We start from the raw sequence: 20631 nt of genomic DNA on the forward strand, positions 1-20631 counted from the left end.
CACCCCTGGTCCCTCTCTCTCTTCTCGTCACTATTGGGAAGCCCAAATACCTAAGCTCTCCCTGGCTCTGCCCTAAATGGCTGTGTGACTTAACTGCTCTGTCTCTCAGTTTTCTTGTCTATAAAACGAGCATAATAAAAGCCTGCTGGATAGAGTTGTCATGAGCATTAAATGCATTTAACACAGTAAAGTGCTTGGAATAGAGCCTGAAACAGCATGTGGCTGGTCCTTTCCTTCACCCTGTTCCACATGGTTTAGGAGCCAGCCTGTGCAGGCTTTCCATTGTCACCCCTCCAGGGTCTCCAGGGCCTCCTCCTCAGGGTCTCCCCTCCAGGCTTTCCATTGTCACCCCTCCAGGGCCTCCAGGGCCTCCCCTCCAGGGCATCCTCCTCAGGGTCTCCTGACCCTTGCAGCAGACCCTGGGAGCTGGGGACCCTTCCCGCCCAAAGCAGCAACTGTATTTGGACATCTGCGCCTCCTGGTGGCCGTAGCTGCGAACAGCACAGCGTCCAGCATGGCGGGACTTTCCGTGGCTGGCCGGGTGGCCACCTCAGCAATGTCTTTCTGAGCCGCCTCTCTAAACTGGGCAACGTCATCCACGTCCCAGGGCTGCAGATCAAGTGAGCCAAGTTGTGTGAGGCACTGGGTCAGGCCCACAGGAGGCCCTGGAACAGCATCAGAGACCTTCCCAACGGGAGCAGGGTTCCCTGGCTCTTACCTCCCCGGACCTCGACCTCAGCAAAGGTCTGGGCCACAAGCATGACAGTGTTGAGGCAGACGATGAGGAAGATGAAGGCTTCAAAGGCCAGGGACTCAGTCAGTTTCCAGATCATTCTCCTGAAGCCCTGAATGAGGTAGCTTAATTTTTCCCATAGCCATTGAAAGAAGTTCATTGTGTGCTGCTTCTTGTGGGTCCGCTGGGTTCTGCCGGCTAGAAGGGGGCCAGAAATTCGGGGCTGTGCACGTGGGGGCCCAGGCACCCTCCCAGTCTGGGTCAGGGTCATCGTCATCCCTATCTGCTCACCTGTCACCCACTCCTGAGGTGCCTCCAGGCCAGCCCTGTGCTGGTATTGGGGCCACAGGCCTGAGCCCTTCCAGGGCCTGTTGGAAATTCAGAGTCAGCTGGAGTGGATCCTGAGGGCACCTGCTCCTGCACCTGCACGTCTACCTTAGCTCACGTGGTAAGTCATGCATTGAAAACCCGGTCTTCACTCTCACTCTCCCTTTAAGATCCTACTGGAACATCCCCTCCCCTTGGCTGCCTTTCACGTCTCCATCCAGTAAGACACTCACCTCTCTCTGCTTGTTGGAGAGACATTTGCTATGTTCACTGAACTACTAGGAACCAGGTCTGGGGGATCGGAAGTTAAAAGCGAGGGTCCCTCCCTGCCCTCCAATAAGGCCATCATTCAGGTGCTGGTTTCCAGTCTCTGTCCTGAAGCAGCTCACTGTCTAGTGGGGGAAATGTGGACGGATAGACTCCACTGTTGTGAATGTTCCGATAGGGAGGAGGACAGGCCACCATCAATGGATGGTCTGTGACTGGTTAAGTGACCAGTCCCAGCCTTGGAGCCTTTCAGGGGCAGAGACTGTGGCCAGGCACCCACGTTCGACAGGAGTCAATGTTTGAGAAGTGAGCGTGTGAATGAATGGAAAAAGCAGTGTCTGAATGAACCGCTACCTCATGGCCTGAAGAGCTGCTTAATACAAGGGATCCAGGATGGGATGATGGACAGTCATGGGAGTGAAGAGCCGTGGAACACACACACGGACAGTCACGAGAGTGAAGAGCCGTGGAACACACACACGGACAGTCACGAGAGTGAAGAGTCGTGGAAGACACACACGGACAGTCACGAGAGTGAAGAGTCGTGGAACACACACGGACAGTCACGAGAGTCAACAGCCCATGGAACACACACACGGACAGTCACGGGAGTGACGAGCCTATGGAACACACACACGGACAGTCACGGGAGTCAAGAGCCCAAGGAACACACAATCAGACAGTCCGAGAGTAAAGAGCCCATGGAACACATACACGGAAAGTCACGAGAGTCCAGAGCCCATGGAACACACACACGGACAGTCACGGGAGTGAAGAGCTCAAGGAACACACACACAGACAGTCGCGGGAGTGAAGAGCCCATGGAACACATACACGGACAGTCACGGGAGTCAAGAGCCATGGAACACACACACGGACAGTCACGAGAGTCCAGAGCCCATGGAACACACACACGTACAGTCACGAGAGTGAAGAGCCATGGAACACACACAGACCGTCACGAGAGTGAGGAGCCCATGGAACACACACACGGACAGTCACGGGAGTCAAGAGAACATGGAACACACACACGGACAGTCACGGGAGTCCAGAGCCCATGGAACACATACACGGACAGTCACGGGAGTCAAGAGCCCATGGAATACACACGGACAGTCACGGGAGTGAAGAGCCCATGGAACACACACACGGACAGTCACGGGAGTCAAGAGCCCATGGAACACACACACGGACAGTGACGGGAGTCAAGAGCCCATGGAACACACACACGGACAGTCACGGGAGTCAAGAGCCATGGAACACACACACGACAGTCACGAGAGTGAAGAGCCATGGAACACACACGGACAGTCACGAGAGTGAAGAGCCCATGGGATACACACACGGACAGTCACGAGAGTGAAGAGCCATGGAACACACACACGACAGTCACGAGAGTGAAGAGCCATGGAACAAACACACGGACAGTCACGAGAGTGAAGAGCCCATGGAACACACACACGGACAGTCACGAGAGTGAAGAGCCCATGGGATACACACACGGACAGTCACGAGAGTGAAGAGCCCATGGAACACACACACGACAGTCACGAGAGTGAAAAGCCATGGAACAAACACACGGACAGTCACGAGAGTGAAGAGCCCATGGAACACACACACGGACAGTCACGAGAGTGAAGAGCCCATGGGATACACACACGGACAGTCAGGAGACTGAAGAGCCATGGAACACACGCACGACAGTCACGAAGTGAAGAGCCATGGAACACACACACGGACTTTCACGACAATCACGAGCCCACGGAACAGACACACGACAGTCACGAGAGTGAAGAGCCATGGAACACACACACGATAGTCAGGAGAGTGAAGAGCCCATGGGACACACACGGACCGTCACGAGAGTGAAGAGCCCATGGAACACACACACGGACAGTCACGGGAGTGAAGAGCCCATGGAACACAAACACGGGCAGTCAACGGAGTGAATAGCCCATGGAACACACACACGACAGTCACGAGAGTGAAGAACCATGGAACACACACGGAGAGAACTGAAGTGAAGAGCATTGGAACACACACACGGACAGTCAGGAGAGTCACGAGCCCATGGAACAAACACACGACAGTCACGAGAGTGAAGAGCCATGGAACACACACACGACAGTCACGAGAGTGAAGAGCCATGGAACACACACTGACAGTCACAAGAGTGAAGAGCCCATGGGACACACACACGGACAGTCACGAGAGTGAAGAGCCATGGAACACACACATGACAGTCACGATATCAAGAGCCAAGGGAACACACAGACGAACAGTCACGGGAATGACGGGCCCATGGAACACACACACGACAGTCACGAGAGTGAAGAGCCATGGAACACACACACCACAGTCACGAAGTGAAGAGCCATGGAACACACACACGGACAGTCACGAGAGTCACGAGCCCATGGAACACACACAAGGACAGTCACGAGAGTGAAGAGCCCATGGACACACACACGACAGTCACGATAGTCAAGAGCCCATGGAACACACAGACGAACAGTCACGGGAATGACGGGCCCGTGGAACACACACACGGACAGTCACGGGAATCAAGAGCCCAAGGAACACACACACGGACAGTCACAGGAGTGAAGAGCCCATGGAACACACACACGACAGTCACAAGAGTGAAGAGCCATGGAACACACACACGGACAGTCACGAGAGTGAAGAGCCCATGGAACACACACACGGACAGTCACGGGAGTGACGAGCCCATGGAACACACACACGGACATTCACGGGAGTAAAGAGCCCATGGAACACACACACGGACAGTCACGGGAGTCAAGAGCCCATGGAACACACACACGGACAGTCACGGGAGTCAAGAGCCCATGGAACACACACACGGACAGTCACGGGAGTCAAGAGCCATGGAGCACACAAGACAGTCACGAGAGTGAAGAGCCCATGGGATACACAGACGGACAGTCACGAGAGTGAAGAGCCAGGGAAGACACACACGACAGTCACGAGAGTGAAGAGCTCAAGGAACACACACACGGACAGTCGCGGGAGTGAAGAGCCCATGGAACACATACACGGACAGTCACGGGAGTCAAGAGCCATGGAACACACACATGGACAGTCACGAGAGTCCAGAGCCCATGGAACACACACCCGGACAGTCACGAGAGTGAAGAGCCATGGAACACACACGGACCGTCCCGAGAGTGAAGAGCCCATGGAACACACACACGGACAGTAACGAGACTGAAGAGCCCATGGAACACACACACGGACAGTCACGGGAGTCAAGAGCCCATGGATCACACACGGACAGTCACGGGAGTGAAGAGCCCATGGAACACACACACGGACAGTCACGGGTGTCAAGAGCCCATGGAACACACACACGGACAGTCACGGGAGTCAAGAGCCCATGGAACACAAACTCGGACAGTCACGGGAGTCAAGAGCCATGGAACACACACACGACAGTCAGTAGAGTGAAGAGCCATGGAACACACACGGACAGTCACGAGAGTGAAGAGCCCATGGGATACACACACTGACAGTCACGCGAGTGAAGAGCTATGGAACACACACCCGACAGTCACGAAGTGAAGAGCCATGGAACACACACACGGATAGTCACGAGAGTCACGAGCCCATGGAACACACACACGACAGTCACGAGAGTGAAGAGCCCATGGGACACACACACGGCCAGTCTCGAGAGTGAAGAGCCATGGAACACACACATGACAGTCACGATATCAAGAGCCCATGGACACACACACCACAGTCACGATAGTCAAGAGCCCATGGAACACAGAGACGAACAGTCACGGGAATGACGGTCCCATGGAACACACACACGACAGTCACGAGAGTGAAGAGCCATGGAACACACACACGACAGTCACGAAGTGAAGAGCCATGGAACACACACACGGACAGTCACGAGAGTCACGAGCCCATGCAACAGACACACGACAGTCACGAGAGTGAAGAGCCATGGAACACACACGGACAGTCACGGGAGTGACGAGCCCATGGAACACAAACACGGACAGTCACCGGAGTGAATAGCCCATGGAACACACACACAGACAGTCACGAGAGTGAAGAGCCCATGGACACACACACGACAGTCACGATAGTCAAGAGCCCATGGAACACACAGACGAACAGTCACGGTAATGACGGGCCCGTGGAACACACACACGGACAGTCACTGGAGTCAAGAGCCCAAGGAACACACACACGGACAGTCACAGGAGTGAAGAGCCCATGGAACACACACACGACAGTTACGAGAGTGAAGAGCCATGGAACACACACACGGACAGTCACGGGAGTGACGAGCCCATGGAACACACACACGGACATTCACAGGAGTCAAGAGCCCATGGAACACAAACACGGACATTCACGGGAGTCAAGAGCCCATGGAACACACACACGGACAGTCACGGGAGTCAAGAGCCCATGGAACACACACACGGACAGTCACGGGAGTCAAGAGCCATGGAACACACACGGACAGTCACGAGAGTGAAGAGCCCATGGGATACACACACGGACAGTCACGAGAGTGAAGAGCCATGGAACACACACACGACAGTCACGAGAGTGAAGAGCCATGGAACACACACACGGACTGTCACGAAGGTCACGAGCCCATGGAATACACACACGACAGTCACGAGAGTGAAGAGCCATGGAACACACACACGACAGTCACGAGAGTGAAGAGCCATGGAACACACACACGACAGTCACGAGACTGAAGAGCCCCAGGAACACACACACGGACAGTCACGAGAGTCAAGAGCCCATGGAACACACACACGACCGTCACGAGAGTGAAGAGCCATGGAACACACACGGACAGTCACGAGAGTCAACAGCCCATGGAACACACACACGGACAGTCACGGGATTGACGAGCCTATGGAACACACACACGGACAGTCACGGGAGTCAAGGGCCCAAGGAACACACACTCGGACAGTCACGGGAGTCAAGAGCCATGGAACACACACGGACAGTCACGAGAGTGAAGAGCCCATGGAACACACACGGACAGTCACGAGAGTGAAGAGCCCATGGAACATATACACGGAAAGTCACGAGAGTCCAGAGCCCATGGAACACACACACGGACAGTCACGAGAGTGAAGAGCTCAAGGAACACACACACGGAGAGTCGCGGGAGTGAAGAGCTCAAGGAACACACACACGGACAGTCGCGGGAGTGAAGAGCACATGGAACACATACACGGACAGTCACGGATGTCAAGAGCCATGGAACACACACACGGACAGTCACGAGAGTGAAGAGCTCAAGGAACACACACACGGATAGTCGCGGGAGTGAAGAGCACATGGAACACATACACGGACACTCACGGATGTCAAGAGCCATGGAACACACACACGGACAGTCACGAGAGTCCAGAGCCCATGGAACTCACACGTACAGTCACGAGAGTGAAGAGCCATGGAACACACACGGACCGTCACGAGAGTGAAGAGCCCATGGAACACACACACGGACAGTCACGAGAGTGAAGAGCCCATGGAACACACACACGGACAGTCACGGGAGTCAAGAGCCCATGGAACACACACACGGACCGTCACGGGAGTGAAGAGCCCTTGTTACACACACTCGGACAGTCACGGGAGTCAAGAGCCATGGAACACACACACGGACAGTCACGGGAGTCAAGAGCCCATGGAACACACACTCGGACAGTCACGGCAGTCAAGAGCCATGGAACACACACACGACAGTCACGAGAGTGAAGAGCCATGGAACACACACGGACAGTCACGAGAGTGAAGAGCCCATGGAACACACACACGACAGTCAAGAGAGTGAAGAGCCATGGAACACACACGGACAGTCACGAGAGTGAAGAGCCATGGAACAAACACACGGACAGTCACGAGGGTCAAGAGCTCATGGAACACACACACGACAGTCACGAGAGTGAAGAGCCATGGAACACACACACGACAGTCACGAGAGTGAAGAACCATGGGACACACGCAGACAGTCACGAGAGTGAAGAGCCCATGGGATACACACACGGACAGTCACGAGAGTGAAGAGCCATGGAACACACACACGACAGTCACGAAGTGAAGAGCCATGGAACACACACACGGACAGTCACGAGAGTCACGAGCCCATGGAACACACACATGACAGTCACGATAGTCAAGAGCCCATGGACAAACACACGACAGTCACGATAGTCAAGAGCCCATGGAACACACAGACGAACAGTCACGGGAATGACGGGCCCATGGAACACACACACGGACAGTAACCGGAGTCAAGAGCCCAAGGAACACACACACGGACAGTCACAGGAGTGAAGAGCCCATGGAACACACACACGGACTGTCACGAGAGTCAAGAGCCCATGGAACACACACACGACCGTCACAAGAGTGAAGAGCCTTGGAACACACACGGACACTCACGAGAGTAAACAGCCCATGGAACACACACACGGACAGTCACGGGAGTGACGAGCCTATGGAACACACACACGGACAGTCACGGGAGTCAAGAGGCCAAGGAACACACACTCGGACAGTCCGAGAGTGAAGAGCCCATGGAACACATACACGGAAAGTCACGGGAGTCAAGAGCCCATGGAACATACACACGGACAGTCACGAGAGTGAAGAGCTCAAGGAACACACACACGGACAGTCGCGGGAGTGAAGAGCCCATGGAACACATACACGGACAGTCACCGGAGTCAAGAGCCATGGAACACACACACGGACAGTCACGAGAGTGAAGAGCCCATGGAACACACTCACGGACAGTCACGGGAGTGAAGAGCCCATGGAACACAAACACGGGCAGTCACCGGAGTGAATAGCCCATGGAACACACACACGGACAGTCAAGAGAGTGAAGAGCCCATGGACACACACACGACAGTCACGAGAGTGAAGAGCCATGGCACACACACGGAGAGAAACGAGCGTGAAAAGCCCATGGAACACAAAGAGGACAGTCACGAGAGTGAAGAGCCCATGGAACACAAACAAGGACAGTCACTGGAGTGAAGAGCCATGGAACACACACTCGACAGTCACGAGAGTGAAGAGCCATGGAACACACACGGACAGTCACGGGAGTGACGAGCCCATGGAACACAAACACGGACAGTCACCGGAGTGAATAGCCCATGGAACACACACATGGACAGTCACGAGAGTGAAGAGCCGATGGACACACACATGACAGTCACGATATCAAGAGCTCATGGACACACACACCACAGTCACGATAGTCAAGAGCCCATGGAACACACAGATGAACAGTCACGGGAATGACGGGCCCATGGAACACACACACGACAGTCACGAGAGTGAAGAGCCATGGAACACACAGACGAACAGTCACGGGAATGACGGGCCCATGGAATACACACACGGACAGTCACGGGAGTCAAGAGCCCAAGAAACACACACACGGACAGTCACCGGAGTGAAGAGCCCATGGAACACACACACGACAGTCACGAGAGTGAAGAGCCCATGGAACACACACATGGACAGTCACGGGAGTGAAGAACCCATGCACACACCCACGGACAGTCACGGGAGTGACGAGCCCATGGAACAAACACACGGACATTCACGGGAGTCAAGAGCACATGGAACACACACAGGGACCGTCACGGGAGGCAAGAGCCCATGGACCACACACACGGACAGTCACGGGAGTCAAGAGCCATGGAACACACTCGGACAGTCACGAGAGTGAAGATCTCATGGGATACACACACGGACAGTCACGAGTGTGAAGAGCTCAAGGAACACACACACGGACAGTCGCGGGAGTGAAGAGCCCATGGAACACACACACGGACAGTCACGGGAGTCAAGAGCCATGGAACACACACACGGACAGTCACGGGAGTCAAGAGCCCATGGAACACACACACGGACAGTCACGAGTGTGAAGAGCTCAAGGAACAAACACACGGACAGTCGCGGGAGTGAAGAGCCCATGGAACACATACACGGACAGTCACGGGAGTCAAGAGCCATGGAACAGACACATGGACAGTCACGAGAGTCCAGAGCCCATGGAAGCCCATGGAACACATACACGGACAGTCACGGGAGTCAAGAGCCATGGAACAGACACATGGACAGTCACGAGAGTCCAGAGCCCATGGAACACACACACGGACAGTCACGAGAGTGAAGAGCCATGGAACACACACGGACCGTCACGAGAGTGAAGAGCCCATGGAACACACACATGGACAGTCACGAGAGTGAAGAGCCCATGGAACACACACACGGACAGTCACGGGAGTCAAGAGCCCATGGAACACACACTCGGACAGTCACGGGAGTCAAGAGCCAGGGAACACACACACGACAGTCACGAGAGTGAAGAGCCATGGAACACACAGGGACAGTCACGAGAGTGAAGAGCCCATGGGATACACACACGGACAGTCACGCGAGTGAAGAGCCATGGAACACACACACGACAGTCACGAGAGTGAAGAGCCATGGAACAAACACATGGACAGTCACGAGAGTGAAGAGTCATGGGACACACACAGACAGTCACGAGAGTGAAGAGCCATGGAACACACACACGACAGTCACGAGAGTGAAGAGCCATGGGTCACACACAGACAGTCACGAGAGTTAAGAGCCCAGGGGATACACACACGGACAGTCACGAGAGTGAAGAGCCATGGAACACACACACGACAGTCACGAAGTGAAGAGCCATGGAACACACACACGGACAGTCACGAGAGTCACGAGCCCATGGAACAAACACACGACAGTCACGAGAGTGAAGAGCCATGAAACACACACACGACAGTCCCGAGAGTGAAGAGCCATGGAACACACACGGACCATCACGAGAGTGAAGAGCCCATGGGACACACACGGACAGTCACGAGATTGAAGAGCCATGGAACACACACATGCCAGTCACGATAACAAGAGCCCATGGACAGACACACGACAGTCACGATAGTCAAGAGCCCATGGAACACACAGACGAACATTCACGGGAATGACGGGCCCATGGAACACACACACGACAGTCACGAGAGTGAAGAGCCATGGAACACACACACGACAGTCACGAAGTGAAGAGCCATGGAACACACACACGACAGTCACGAAGTGAAGAGCCATGGAACACACACACGACAGTCACGAGAGTGAAGAGCCATGGGTCACACACAGACAGTCACGAGAGTGAAGAGCCCATGGGATACACACACGGACAGTCACGAGAGTGAAGAGCCATGGAACACACACACGGACAGTCACGAGAGTCACGAGCCCATGGAACAAACAAACGACAGTCACGAGAGTGAAGAGCCATGGAACACACACATGACAGTCACGAGAGTGAAGAGCCATGGAACACACACGGACAGTCACGAGAGTGAAGAGCCCATGGGACACACACACGGACAGTCACGAGAGTGAAGAGCCATGGAACACACACATGACAGTCACGATATCAAGAGCTCATGGACACACACACGACAGTCACGATAGTCAAGAGCCCATGGAACACACAGACGAACAGTCACGGGAATGACGGGCCCATGGAACACACACACGACAGTCACGAGAGTGAAGAGCCATGGAACACACAGACGACAGTCACGAAGTGAAGAGCCATGGAACACACACACGGACAGTCACGAGAGTCACGAGCCCATGGAACACACACACGACAGTCACGAGAGTGAAGAGCCATGGAACACACACACGACAGTCACGAGAGTGAAGAGCCATGGAACACACAAGGACAGTCACGGGAGTGACGAGCCCATGGAACACAAACACGGACAGTCACCGGAGTGAATAGCCCATGGAACACACACATGGACAGTCACGAGAGTGAAGAGCCCATGGACACACACACGACAGTCACGATAGTCAAGAGCCCATGGAATACACAGACGAACAGTCACGAGAGTGAAGAGCCCATGGAACACACACACGGACAGTCACGGGAGTGACGAGCCCATGGAACACACACACGACAGTCACGGGAATCAAGAGCCCAAGGAACACACACACGGACAGTCACAGGAGTGAAGAGCCCATGGAACACACACACGACAGTCACGAGAGTGAAGAGCCATGGAACACACACACGGACAGTCACGAGAGTGAAGAGCCCATGGAACACACACACGGACAGTCACGGGAGTGACGAGCCCATGGAACACACACACGGACATTCACGGGAGTCAAGAGCCCATGGAACACACACACGGACAGTCACGGGAGTCAAGAGCCCATGGAACACACACACGGACAGTCACGGGAGTCAAGAGCCCATGGAACACACACACGGACAGTCACGGGAGTCAAGAGCCATGGAGCACACACGGACAGTCACGAGAGTGAAGAGCCCATGGGATACACAGACGGACAGTCACGAGAGTGAAGAGCCATGGAACACACACACGACAGTCACGAGAGTGAAGAGCCATGGAACACAGACACGGACAGTCACAAAGGTCACGAGCCCATGGAACACACACACGACAGTCACGAGAGTGAAGAGCCATGGACACACACACAGACAGCCACGGGAGTGAAGAGCCCATGGAACAAACACACAGACTGTCACGGGAGTCAGGAGCACAAGGAACACACGAACGGACAGTCACGGAGTTTTCGAGCCCATGGAACACACACACGGACAGTCACGGGAGTCAAGAGCCCAAGGAACACACACACGGACAGTCACGGGAGTGAAGAGCCCATGGAACACACACAAGGACAGTCACGAGAGTGAAGAGCCCATGGAACACACACACGGACAGTCAGAAGACTGAAGAGAACATGGAAAACACACATGGACAGTCATGGGAGTGAAGAGTCCGTGGAACACACACACGGACAGTCACGGGAGTCAAGAGCCATGGAACACAGACACGACAGTCACGAGAGTGAAGAGCCATGGAACACACACGGACCATCACGAGAGTGAAGAGACCATGGAACACACACACGGACAGTCACGACGTTGAAAAGCCATGGAACACACACGGACAGTCACGGGAGTGAAGAGCCCATTGAACACACACACGGACAGTCACGGGAGTCAAGGGCCCATGGAACACACACACGGACAGTGACGGGAGTCCAGAGCCCATGGAACACACACACGGACAGTCACGGGAGTCAAGCCATGGAACACACACACGACAGTCACGAGAGTGAAGAGCCATGGAACACACACGGACAGTCACGAGAGTTAAGAGCCCATGGGATACACACACGGACAGTCACGAGAGTGAAGAGCCATGGAACAAACACACGGACAGTCACGAGAGTCAAGAGCGCATGGAACAAACACACGACAGTCACGAGAGTGAAGAGCCATGGAACACACACACGACAGTCATGAGACTGAAGAGCCATGGGACACACACGGACAGTCACGAGAGTGAAGAGCCCATGTTATACACACACGGACAGTCAGGAGAGTGAAGAGCCATGGAACACACACACAGACAGTCACGAGAATCACGAGCCCATGGAACACACACACGACAGTCACGAGAGTGAGGAGCCATGGAACACACACACGATAGTCAGGAGAGTGAAGAGCCCATGGGACACACACGGACCGTCACGAGAGTGAAGAGCCCATGGGACACAAACACGGACAGTCACGAGAGTGAAGAGCCCATGGAACACACTCACGGACAGTCACGGGAGTGAAGAGCCCATGGAACACAAACACGGGCAGTCACCGGAGTGAATAGCCCATGGAACACACACACGGACAGTCAAGAGAGTGAAGAGCCCATGGACACACACACGACAGTCACGAGAGTGAAGAGCCATGGCACACACACGGAGAGAAACGAGCGTGAAAAGCCCATGGAACACAAACAGGACAGTCACGAGAGTGAAGAGCCCATGGAACACAAACAAGGACAGTCACTGGAGTGAAGAGCCATGGAACACACACTCGACAGTCACGAGAGTGAAGAGCCATGGAACACACACGGACAGTCACGGGAGTGACGAGCCCATGGAACACAAACACGGACAGTCACCGGAGTGAATAGCCCATGGAACACACACATGGACAGTCACGAGAGTGAAGAGCCGATGGACACACACACGACAGTCACGAGAGTCAAGAGGCCATGGAACACACAGACGAACAGTCACGGGAATGACGGGCCCATGGAAAACACACACGGACAGTCACGGGAGTCAAGAGCCCAAGGAACACACACACGGACAGTCACCGGAGTGAAGAGCCCATGGAACACACACACGACAGTCACGAGAGTGAAGAGCCCATGGAACACACACATGGACAGTCACGGGAGTGAAGAACCCATGCACACACACACGGACAGTCACGGGAGTGACGAGCCCATGGAACACACACACGGACATTCACGGGAGTCAAGAGCACATGGAACACACACAGGGACCGTCACGGGAGGCAAGAGCCCATGGAACACACACACGGACAGTCACGGGAGTCAAGAGCCCATGGACCACACACACGGACAGTCACGGGAGTCAAGAGCCAGGGAACACACACACGACAGTCACGAGAGTGAAGAGCCATGGAACACACAGGGACAGTCACGAGAGTGAAGAGCCCATGGGATACACACACGGACAGTCACGCGAGTGAAGAGCCATGGAACACACACACGACAGTCACGAGAGTGAAGAGCCATGGAACAAACACACGGACAGTCACGAGAGTGAAGAGTCATGGGACACACACAGACAGTCACGAGAGTGAAGAGCCATGGAACACACACACGACAGTCACGAGAGTGAAGAGCCATGGGTCACACACAGACAGTCACGAGAGTTAAGAGCCCAGGGGATACACACACGGATAGTCACGAGAGTGAAGAGCCATGGAACACACACACGACAGTCACGAAGTGAAGAGCCATGGAACACACACACGGACAGTCACGAGAGTCACGAGCCCATGGAACAAACACACGACAGTCACGAGAGTGAAGAGCCATGAAACACACACACGACAGTCACGAGAGTGAAGAGCCATGGAACACACACGGACCGTCACGAGAGTGAAGAGCCCATGGGACACACACACGGACAGTCACGAGAGTGAAGAGCCATGGAAGACACACATGCCAGTCACGATAACAAGAGCCCATGGACACACACACGACAGTCACGATAGTCAAGAGCCCATGGAACACACAGACGAACATTCACGGGAATGACGGGCCCATGGAACACACACACGACAGTCACGAGAGTGAAGAGCCATGGAACACACACACGACAGTCACGAAGTGAAGAGCCATGGAACACACACACGACAGTCACGAAGTGAAGAGCCATGGAACACACACACGACAGTCACGAGAGTGAAGAGCCATGGGTCACACACAGACAGTCACGAGAGTGAAGAGCCCATGGGATACACACACGGACAGTCACGAGAGTGAAGAGCCATGGAACACACACACGGACAGTCACGAGAGTCACGAGCCCATGGAACAAACACACGACAGTCACGAGAGTGAAGAGCCATGGAACACACACACGACAGTCACGAGAGTGAAGAGCCATGGAACACACACGGACAGTCACGAGAGTGAAGAGCCCATGGGACACACACACGGACAGTCACGAGAGTGAAGAGCCATGGAACACACACATGACAGTCACGATATCAAGAGCTCATGGACACACACACGACAGTCACGATAGTCAAGAGCCCATGGAACACACAGACGAACAGTCACGGGAATGACGGGCCCATGGAACACACACACGACAGTCACGAGAGTGAAGAGCCATGGAACACACAGACGACAGTCACGAAGTGAAGAGCCATGGAACACACACACGGACAGTCACGAGAGTCACGAGCCCATGGAACACACACACGACAGTCACGAGAGTGAAGAGCCATGGAACACACACACGACAGTCACGAGAGTGAAGAGCCATGGAACACACAAGGACAGTCACGGGAGTGACGAGCCCATGGAACACACACACGGACAGTCACGAGAGTGAAGAGCCCATGGAACACACACACGGACAGTCACGAGAGTGAAGAGCTCAAGGAACACACACACGGACAGTCACGAGAGTGAAGAGCCATGGAAGACAGACGGACAGTTACGAGAGTGAAGAGCCCATGGAACACACACACGGACAGTCACGAGAGTGAAGAGCCCATGGAACACACACACGGACAGTCACGAGAGTGAAGAGCTCAAGGAACACACACACGGACAGTCACGAGAGTGAAGAGCCCATGGAACACACACATGACAGTCACGATATCAAGAGCCCATGGAACACACAGACGAACAGTCATGGGAATGACGGTCCCATGGAACACACACACGGACAGTCACGTGTGTCAAGAGCCCAAGGAACACACACACGGACAGTCACAGGAGTGAAGAGCCATGGAAGACAGACGGACAGTTACGAGAGTGAAGAGCCCATGGAACACACACACGGACAGTCACGAGAGTGAAGAGCCCATGGAACACACACACGGACAGTCACGGGAGTCAAGAGCCCATGGAACACACACACGGACAGTTACGAGAGTGAAGAGCCCATGGAACACACACACGGACAGTCACGAGAGTGAAGAGCCATGGAACACACACGGACAGTCCCGAGAGTGAAGAGCCCATGGGACACACACACGGACAGTCACGAGAGTGAAGAGCCATGGAACACACACATGACAGTCACGATATCAAGAGCCCATGGACACACACACGACAGTCACGATAATCAAGAGCCCATGTTACACACAGACGAACAGTCATGGGAATGACGGTCCCATGGAACACACACACGGACAGTCACGTGTGTCAAGAGCCCAAGGAACACACACACGGACAGTCACAGGAGTGAAGAGCCCATGGAACACACACACGACAGTCACGAAGTGAAGAGCCATGGAACACACACACGGACTGTCACGAGAATCACGAGCCCATGGAACACACACACGACAGTCACGAGAGTGAAGAGCCATGGAACACACACACGATAGTCAGGAGAGTGAAGAGCCCATGGGACACACACGGACCGTCACGAGAGTGAAGAGCCCATGGGACACAAACACGGATAGTCACGAGAGTGAAGAGCCCATGGAACACACACACGGACAGTCACGGGAGTTAAGAGAGCATGGAACACAAACACGGGCAGTCACCAGACTGAATAGCCCATGGAACACACACACGGACAGTCACGAGAGTGAAGAGCCCATGGGCACACACACGACAGTCACGAGAGTGAAGAGCCATGGAACACACACGGAGAGAAACGAGCATGAAGAGCCCATGGAACACACACACGGACAGTCACGGGAGTCAAGAGCCCAAGGAACACACACACGGACAGTCACCGGAGTGAAGAGCCCATGGAACACACACACGACAGTCACGAGAGTGAAGAGCCCATGGAACACACACAGACAGTCACGAGAGTGCAGAGCTCAAGGAACACGCACACGGACACTCGCGGGAGTGAAGAGCCCATGGAACACATACACGGACAGTCACGGGAGTCAAGAGCCATGGAACACACACACGGACAGTCACGGGAGTGAAGAGCCCATGGACACACACAAGACAGTCACGAGAGTGAAGAGCCATGGAAGACAGACGGACAGTTACGAGAGTGAAGAGCCCATGGAACACACACACGGACCGTCACGAGAGTGAAGAGCCCATGGAACACATACACGGACAGTCACGGGAGTCAAGAGCCATGGAACACACACATGGACAGTCACGAGAGTCCAGAGCCCATGGAACACACACACAGACAGTCACGAGAGTGAGGATCCCATGGAACACACACGGACCGTCACGAGAGTGAAGAGCCCATGGAACACACACACGGACCGTCACGAGAGTGAAGAGCCCATGGAACACACACACGGACAGTCACGGGAGTCAAGAGCCCATGGAACACACACGGACAGTCACGGGAGTGAACATCCCATGGAACACACACACGGACAGTCACGGGAGTCAAGAACCCAAGGAACACACACACGGACAGTCACGGGAGTCAAGAGCCCATGGAACACACACTCCGACAGTCACAGGAGTCAAGAGCCATGGAACACACACACGACAGTCACTAGAGTGAAGAGCCATGGAACACACACGGACAGTCACGCGAGTGAAGAGCCCATGGGATACACACACGGACAGTCACGCGAGTGAAGACCCATGGAACACACACAGGACAGTCACGAGAGTGAAGAGCCATGGAACACACACACGACAGTCACGAGAGTGAAGAGCCATGGGACACACACAGACAGTAACGAGAGTGAAGAGCCCATGGGATACACACACGGACAGTCACGAGAGTGAAGAGCCATGGAACACACACACGACAGTCACGAAGTGAAGAGCCATGGAACACACACACGGACAGTCACGAGAGTCCCGAGCCCATGGAACACACACACGACAGTCACGAGAGTGAAGAGCCATGGAACACACACACGACAGTCACGAGAGTGAAGAGCCATGGAACACACACGGACAGTCCCGAGAGTGAAGAGCCCATGGGACACACACACGGACAGTCACGAGAGTGAAGAGCCATGGAACACACACATGACAGTCACGATATCAAGAGCCCATGGACACACACACGACAGTCACGATAGTCAAGAGCCCATGGAACACACAGACGAACAGTCATGGGAATGACGGTCCCATGGAACACACACACGGACAGTCACGTGTGTCAAGAGCCCAAGGAACACACACACGGACAGTCACAGGAGTGAAGAGCCCATGGAACACACACACGACAGTCACGAAGTGAAGAGCCATGGAACACACACACGGACTGTCACGAGAATCACGAGCCCATGGAACACACACACGACAGTCACGAGAGTGAAGAGCCATGGAACACACACACGATAGTCAGGAGAGTGAAGAGCCCATGGGACACACACGGACCGTCACGAGAGTGAAGAGCCCATGGGACACAAACACGGATAGTCACGAGAGTGAAGAGCCCATGGAACACACACACGGACAGTCACGGGAGTTAAGAGCGCATGGAACACAAACACGGGCAGTCACCAGACTGAATAGCCCATGGAACACACACACGGACAGTCACGAGAGTGAAGAGCCCATGGGCACACACACGACAGTCACGAGAGTGAAGAGCCATGGAACACACACGGAGAGAAACGAGCATGAAGAGCCCATGGAACACACACACGGACAGTCACGGGAGTCAAGAGCCCAAGGAACACACACACGGACAGTCACCGGAGTGAAGAGCCCATGGAACACACACACGACAGTCACGAGAGTGAAGAGCCCATGGAACACACACAGACAGTCACGAGAGTGCAGAGCTCAAGGAACACGCACACGGACACTCGCGGGAGTGAAGAGCCCATGGAACACATACACGGACAGTCACGGGAGTCAAGAGCCATGGAACACACACACGGACAGTCACGGGAGTGAAGAGCCCATGGACACACACAAGACAGTCACGAGAGTGAAGAGCCATGGAAGACAGACGGACAGTTACGAGAGTGAAGAGCCCATGGAACACACACACGGACCGTCACGAGAGTGAAGAGCCCATGGAACACATACACGGACAGTCACGGGAGTCAAGAGCCATGGAACACACACATGGACAGTCACGAGAGTCCAGAGCCCATGGAACACACACACAGACAGTCACGAGAGTGAGGATCCCATGGAACACACACGGACCGTCACGAGAGTGAAGAGCCCATGGAACACACACACGGACCGTCACGAGAGTGAAGAGCCCATGGAACACACACACGGACAGTCACGGGAGTCAAGAGCCCATGGAACACACACGGACAGTCACGGGAGTGAACATCCCATGGAACACACACACGGACAGTCACGGGAGTCAAGAACCCAAGGAACACACACACGGACAGTCACGGGAGTCAAGAGCCCATGGAACACACACTCCGACAGTCACAGGAGTCAAGAGCCATGGAACACACACACGACAGTCACTAGAGTGAAGAGCCATGGAACACACACGGACAGTCACGCGAGTGAAGAGCCCATGGGATACACACACGGACAGTCACGCGAGTGAAGACCCATGGAACACACACACGACAGTCACGAGAGTGAAGAGCCATGGAACACACACACGACAGTCACGAGAGTGAAGAGCCATGGGACACACACAGACAGTAACGAGAGTGAAGAGCCCATGGGATACACACACGGACAGTCACGAGAGTGAAGAGCCATGGAACACACACACGACAGTCACGAAGTGAAGAGCCATGGAACACACACACGGACAGTCACGAGAGTCCCGAGCCCATGGAACACACACACGACAGTCACGAGAGTGAAGAGCCATGGAACACACACACGACAGTCACGAGAGTGAAGAGCCATGGAACACACACGGACAGTCCCGAGAGTGAAGAGCCCATGGGACACACACACGGACAGTCACGAGAGTGAAGAGCCATGGAACACACACATGACAGTCACGATATCAAGAGCCAATGGACACACACACGACAGTCACGATAGTCAAGAGCCCATGGAACACACAGACGAACAGTCATGGGAATGACGGTCCCATGGAACACACACACGACAGTCACGAGAGTGAAGAGCCATGGAACACACACACGACAGTCACGAAGTGAAGAGCCATGGAACACACACACGGACAGTCACGAGAGTCACGAGCCCATGCAACACACACACGAGAGTCACGAGAGTGAAGAGCCATGGAACACACACACGACAGTCACAAGAGTGAAGAGCCATGGAACACACACGGACAGTCCCGAGAGTGAAGAGCCCATGGGACACACACACGGACAGTCACGAGAGTGAAGAGCCATGGAACACACACATGACAGTCACGATATCAAGAGCCCATGGACACACACACGACAGTCACGATAGTCAAGAGCCCATGGAACACACAGACGAACAGTCATGGGAATGACGGGCCCGTGGAACACACACACGGACAGTCACGGGAGTCAAGAGCCCAAGTAACACACACACGGACAGTCACAGGAGTGAAGAGCCCATGGAACACACACACGACCGTCACGAGAGTGAAGAGCCATGGAACACACATGGACAGTCACGAGAGTGAAGAGCCCATGGGATACACACACGGACAGTCACGCGAGTGAAGAGCTATGGAACACACACACGACAGTCACGAAGTGAAGAGCCATAGAACACACACACGGATAGTCACGA

The 20631-nt window shown here is 54.4% G+C and overlaps 1 protein-coding gene across 1 annotated transcript in view; it reads right to left on the reverse strand.

Annotated features, from left to right (window-relative positions):
* Positions 1–20631, reverse strand: part of CATSPER1 (cation channel sperm associated 1) — an 80197-nt gene that overhangs the window by 5863 nt on the left and 53703 nt on the right. The window contains exon 4 of the mRNA XM_063095175.1: positions 719–931. Within this exon, the coding sequence (XP_062951245.1) occupies positions 719–931 (213 nt within the window). The remainder of the gene's footprint in view (positions 1–718; positions 932–20631) is intronic.

Source organism: Cynocephalus volans, chromosome 4 (assembly GCF_027409185.1).
Source record: "Cynocephalus volans isolate mCynVol1 chromosome 4, mCynVol1.pri, whole genome shotgun sequence".
NCBI lineage: Eukaryota > Metazoa > Chordata > Mammalia > Dermoptera > Cynocephalidae > Cynocephalus > Cynocephalus volans.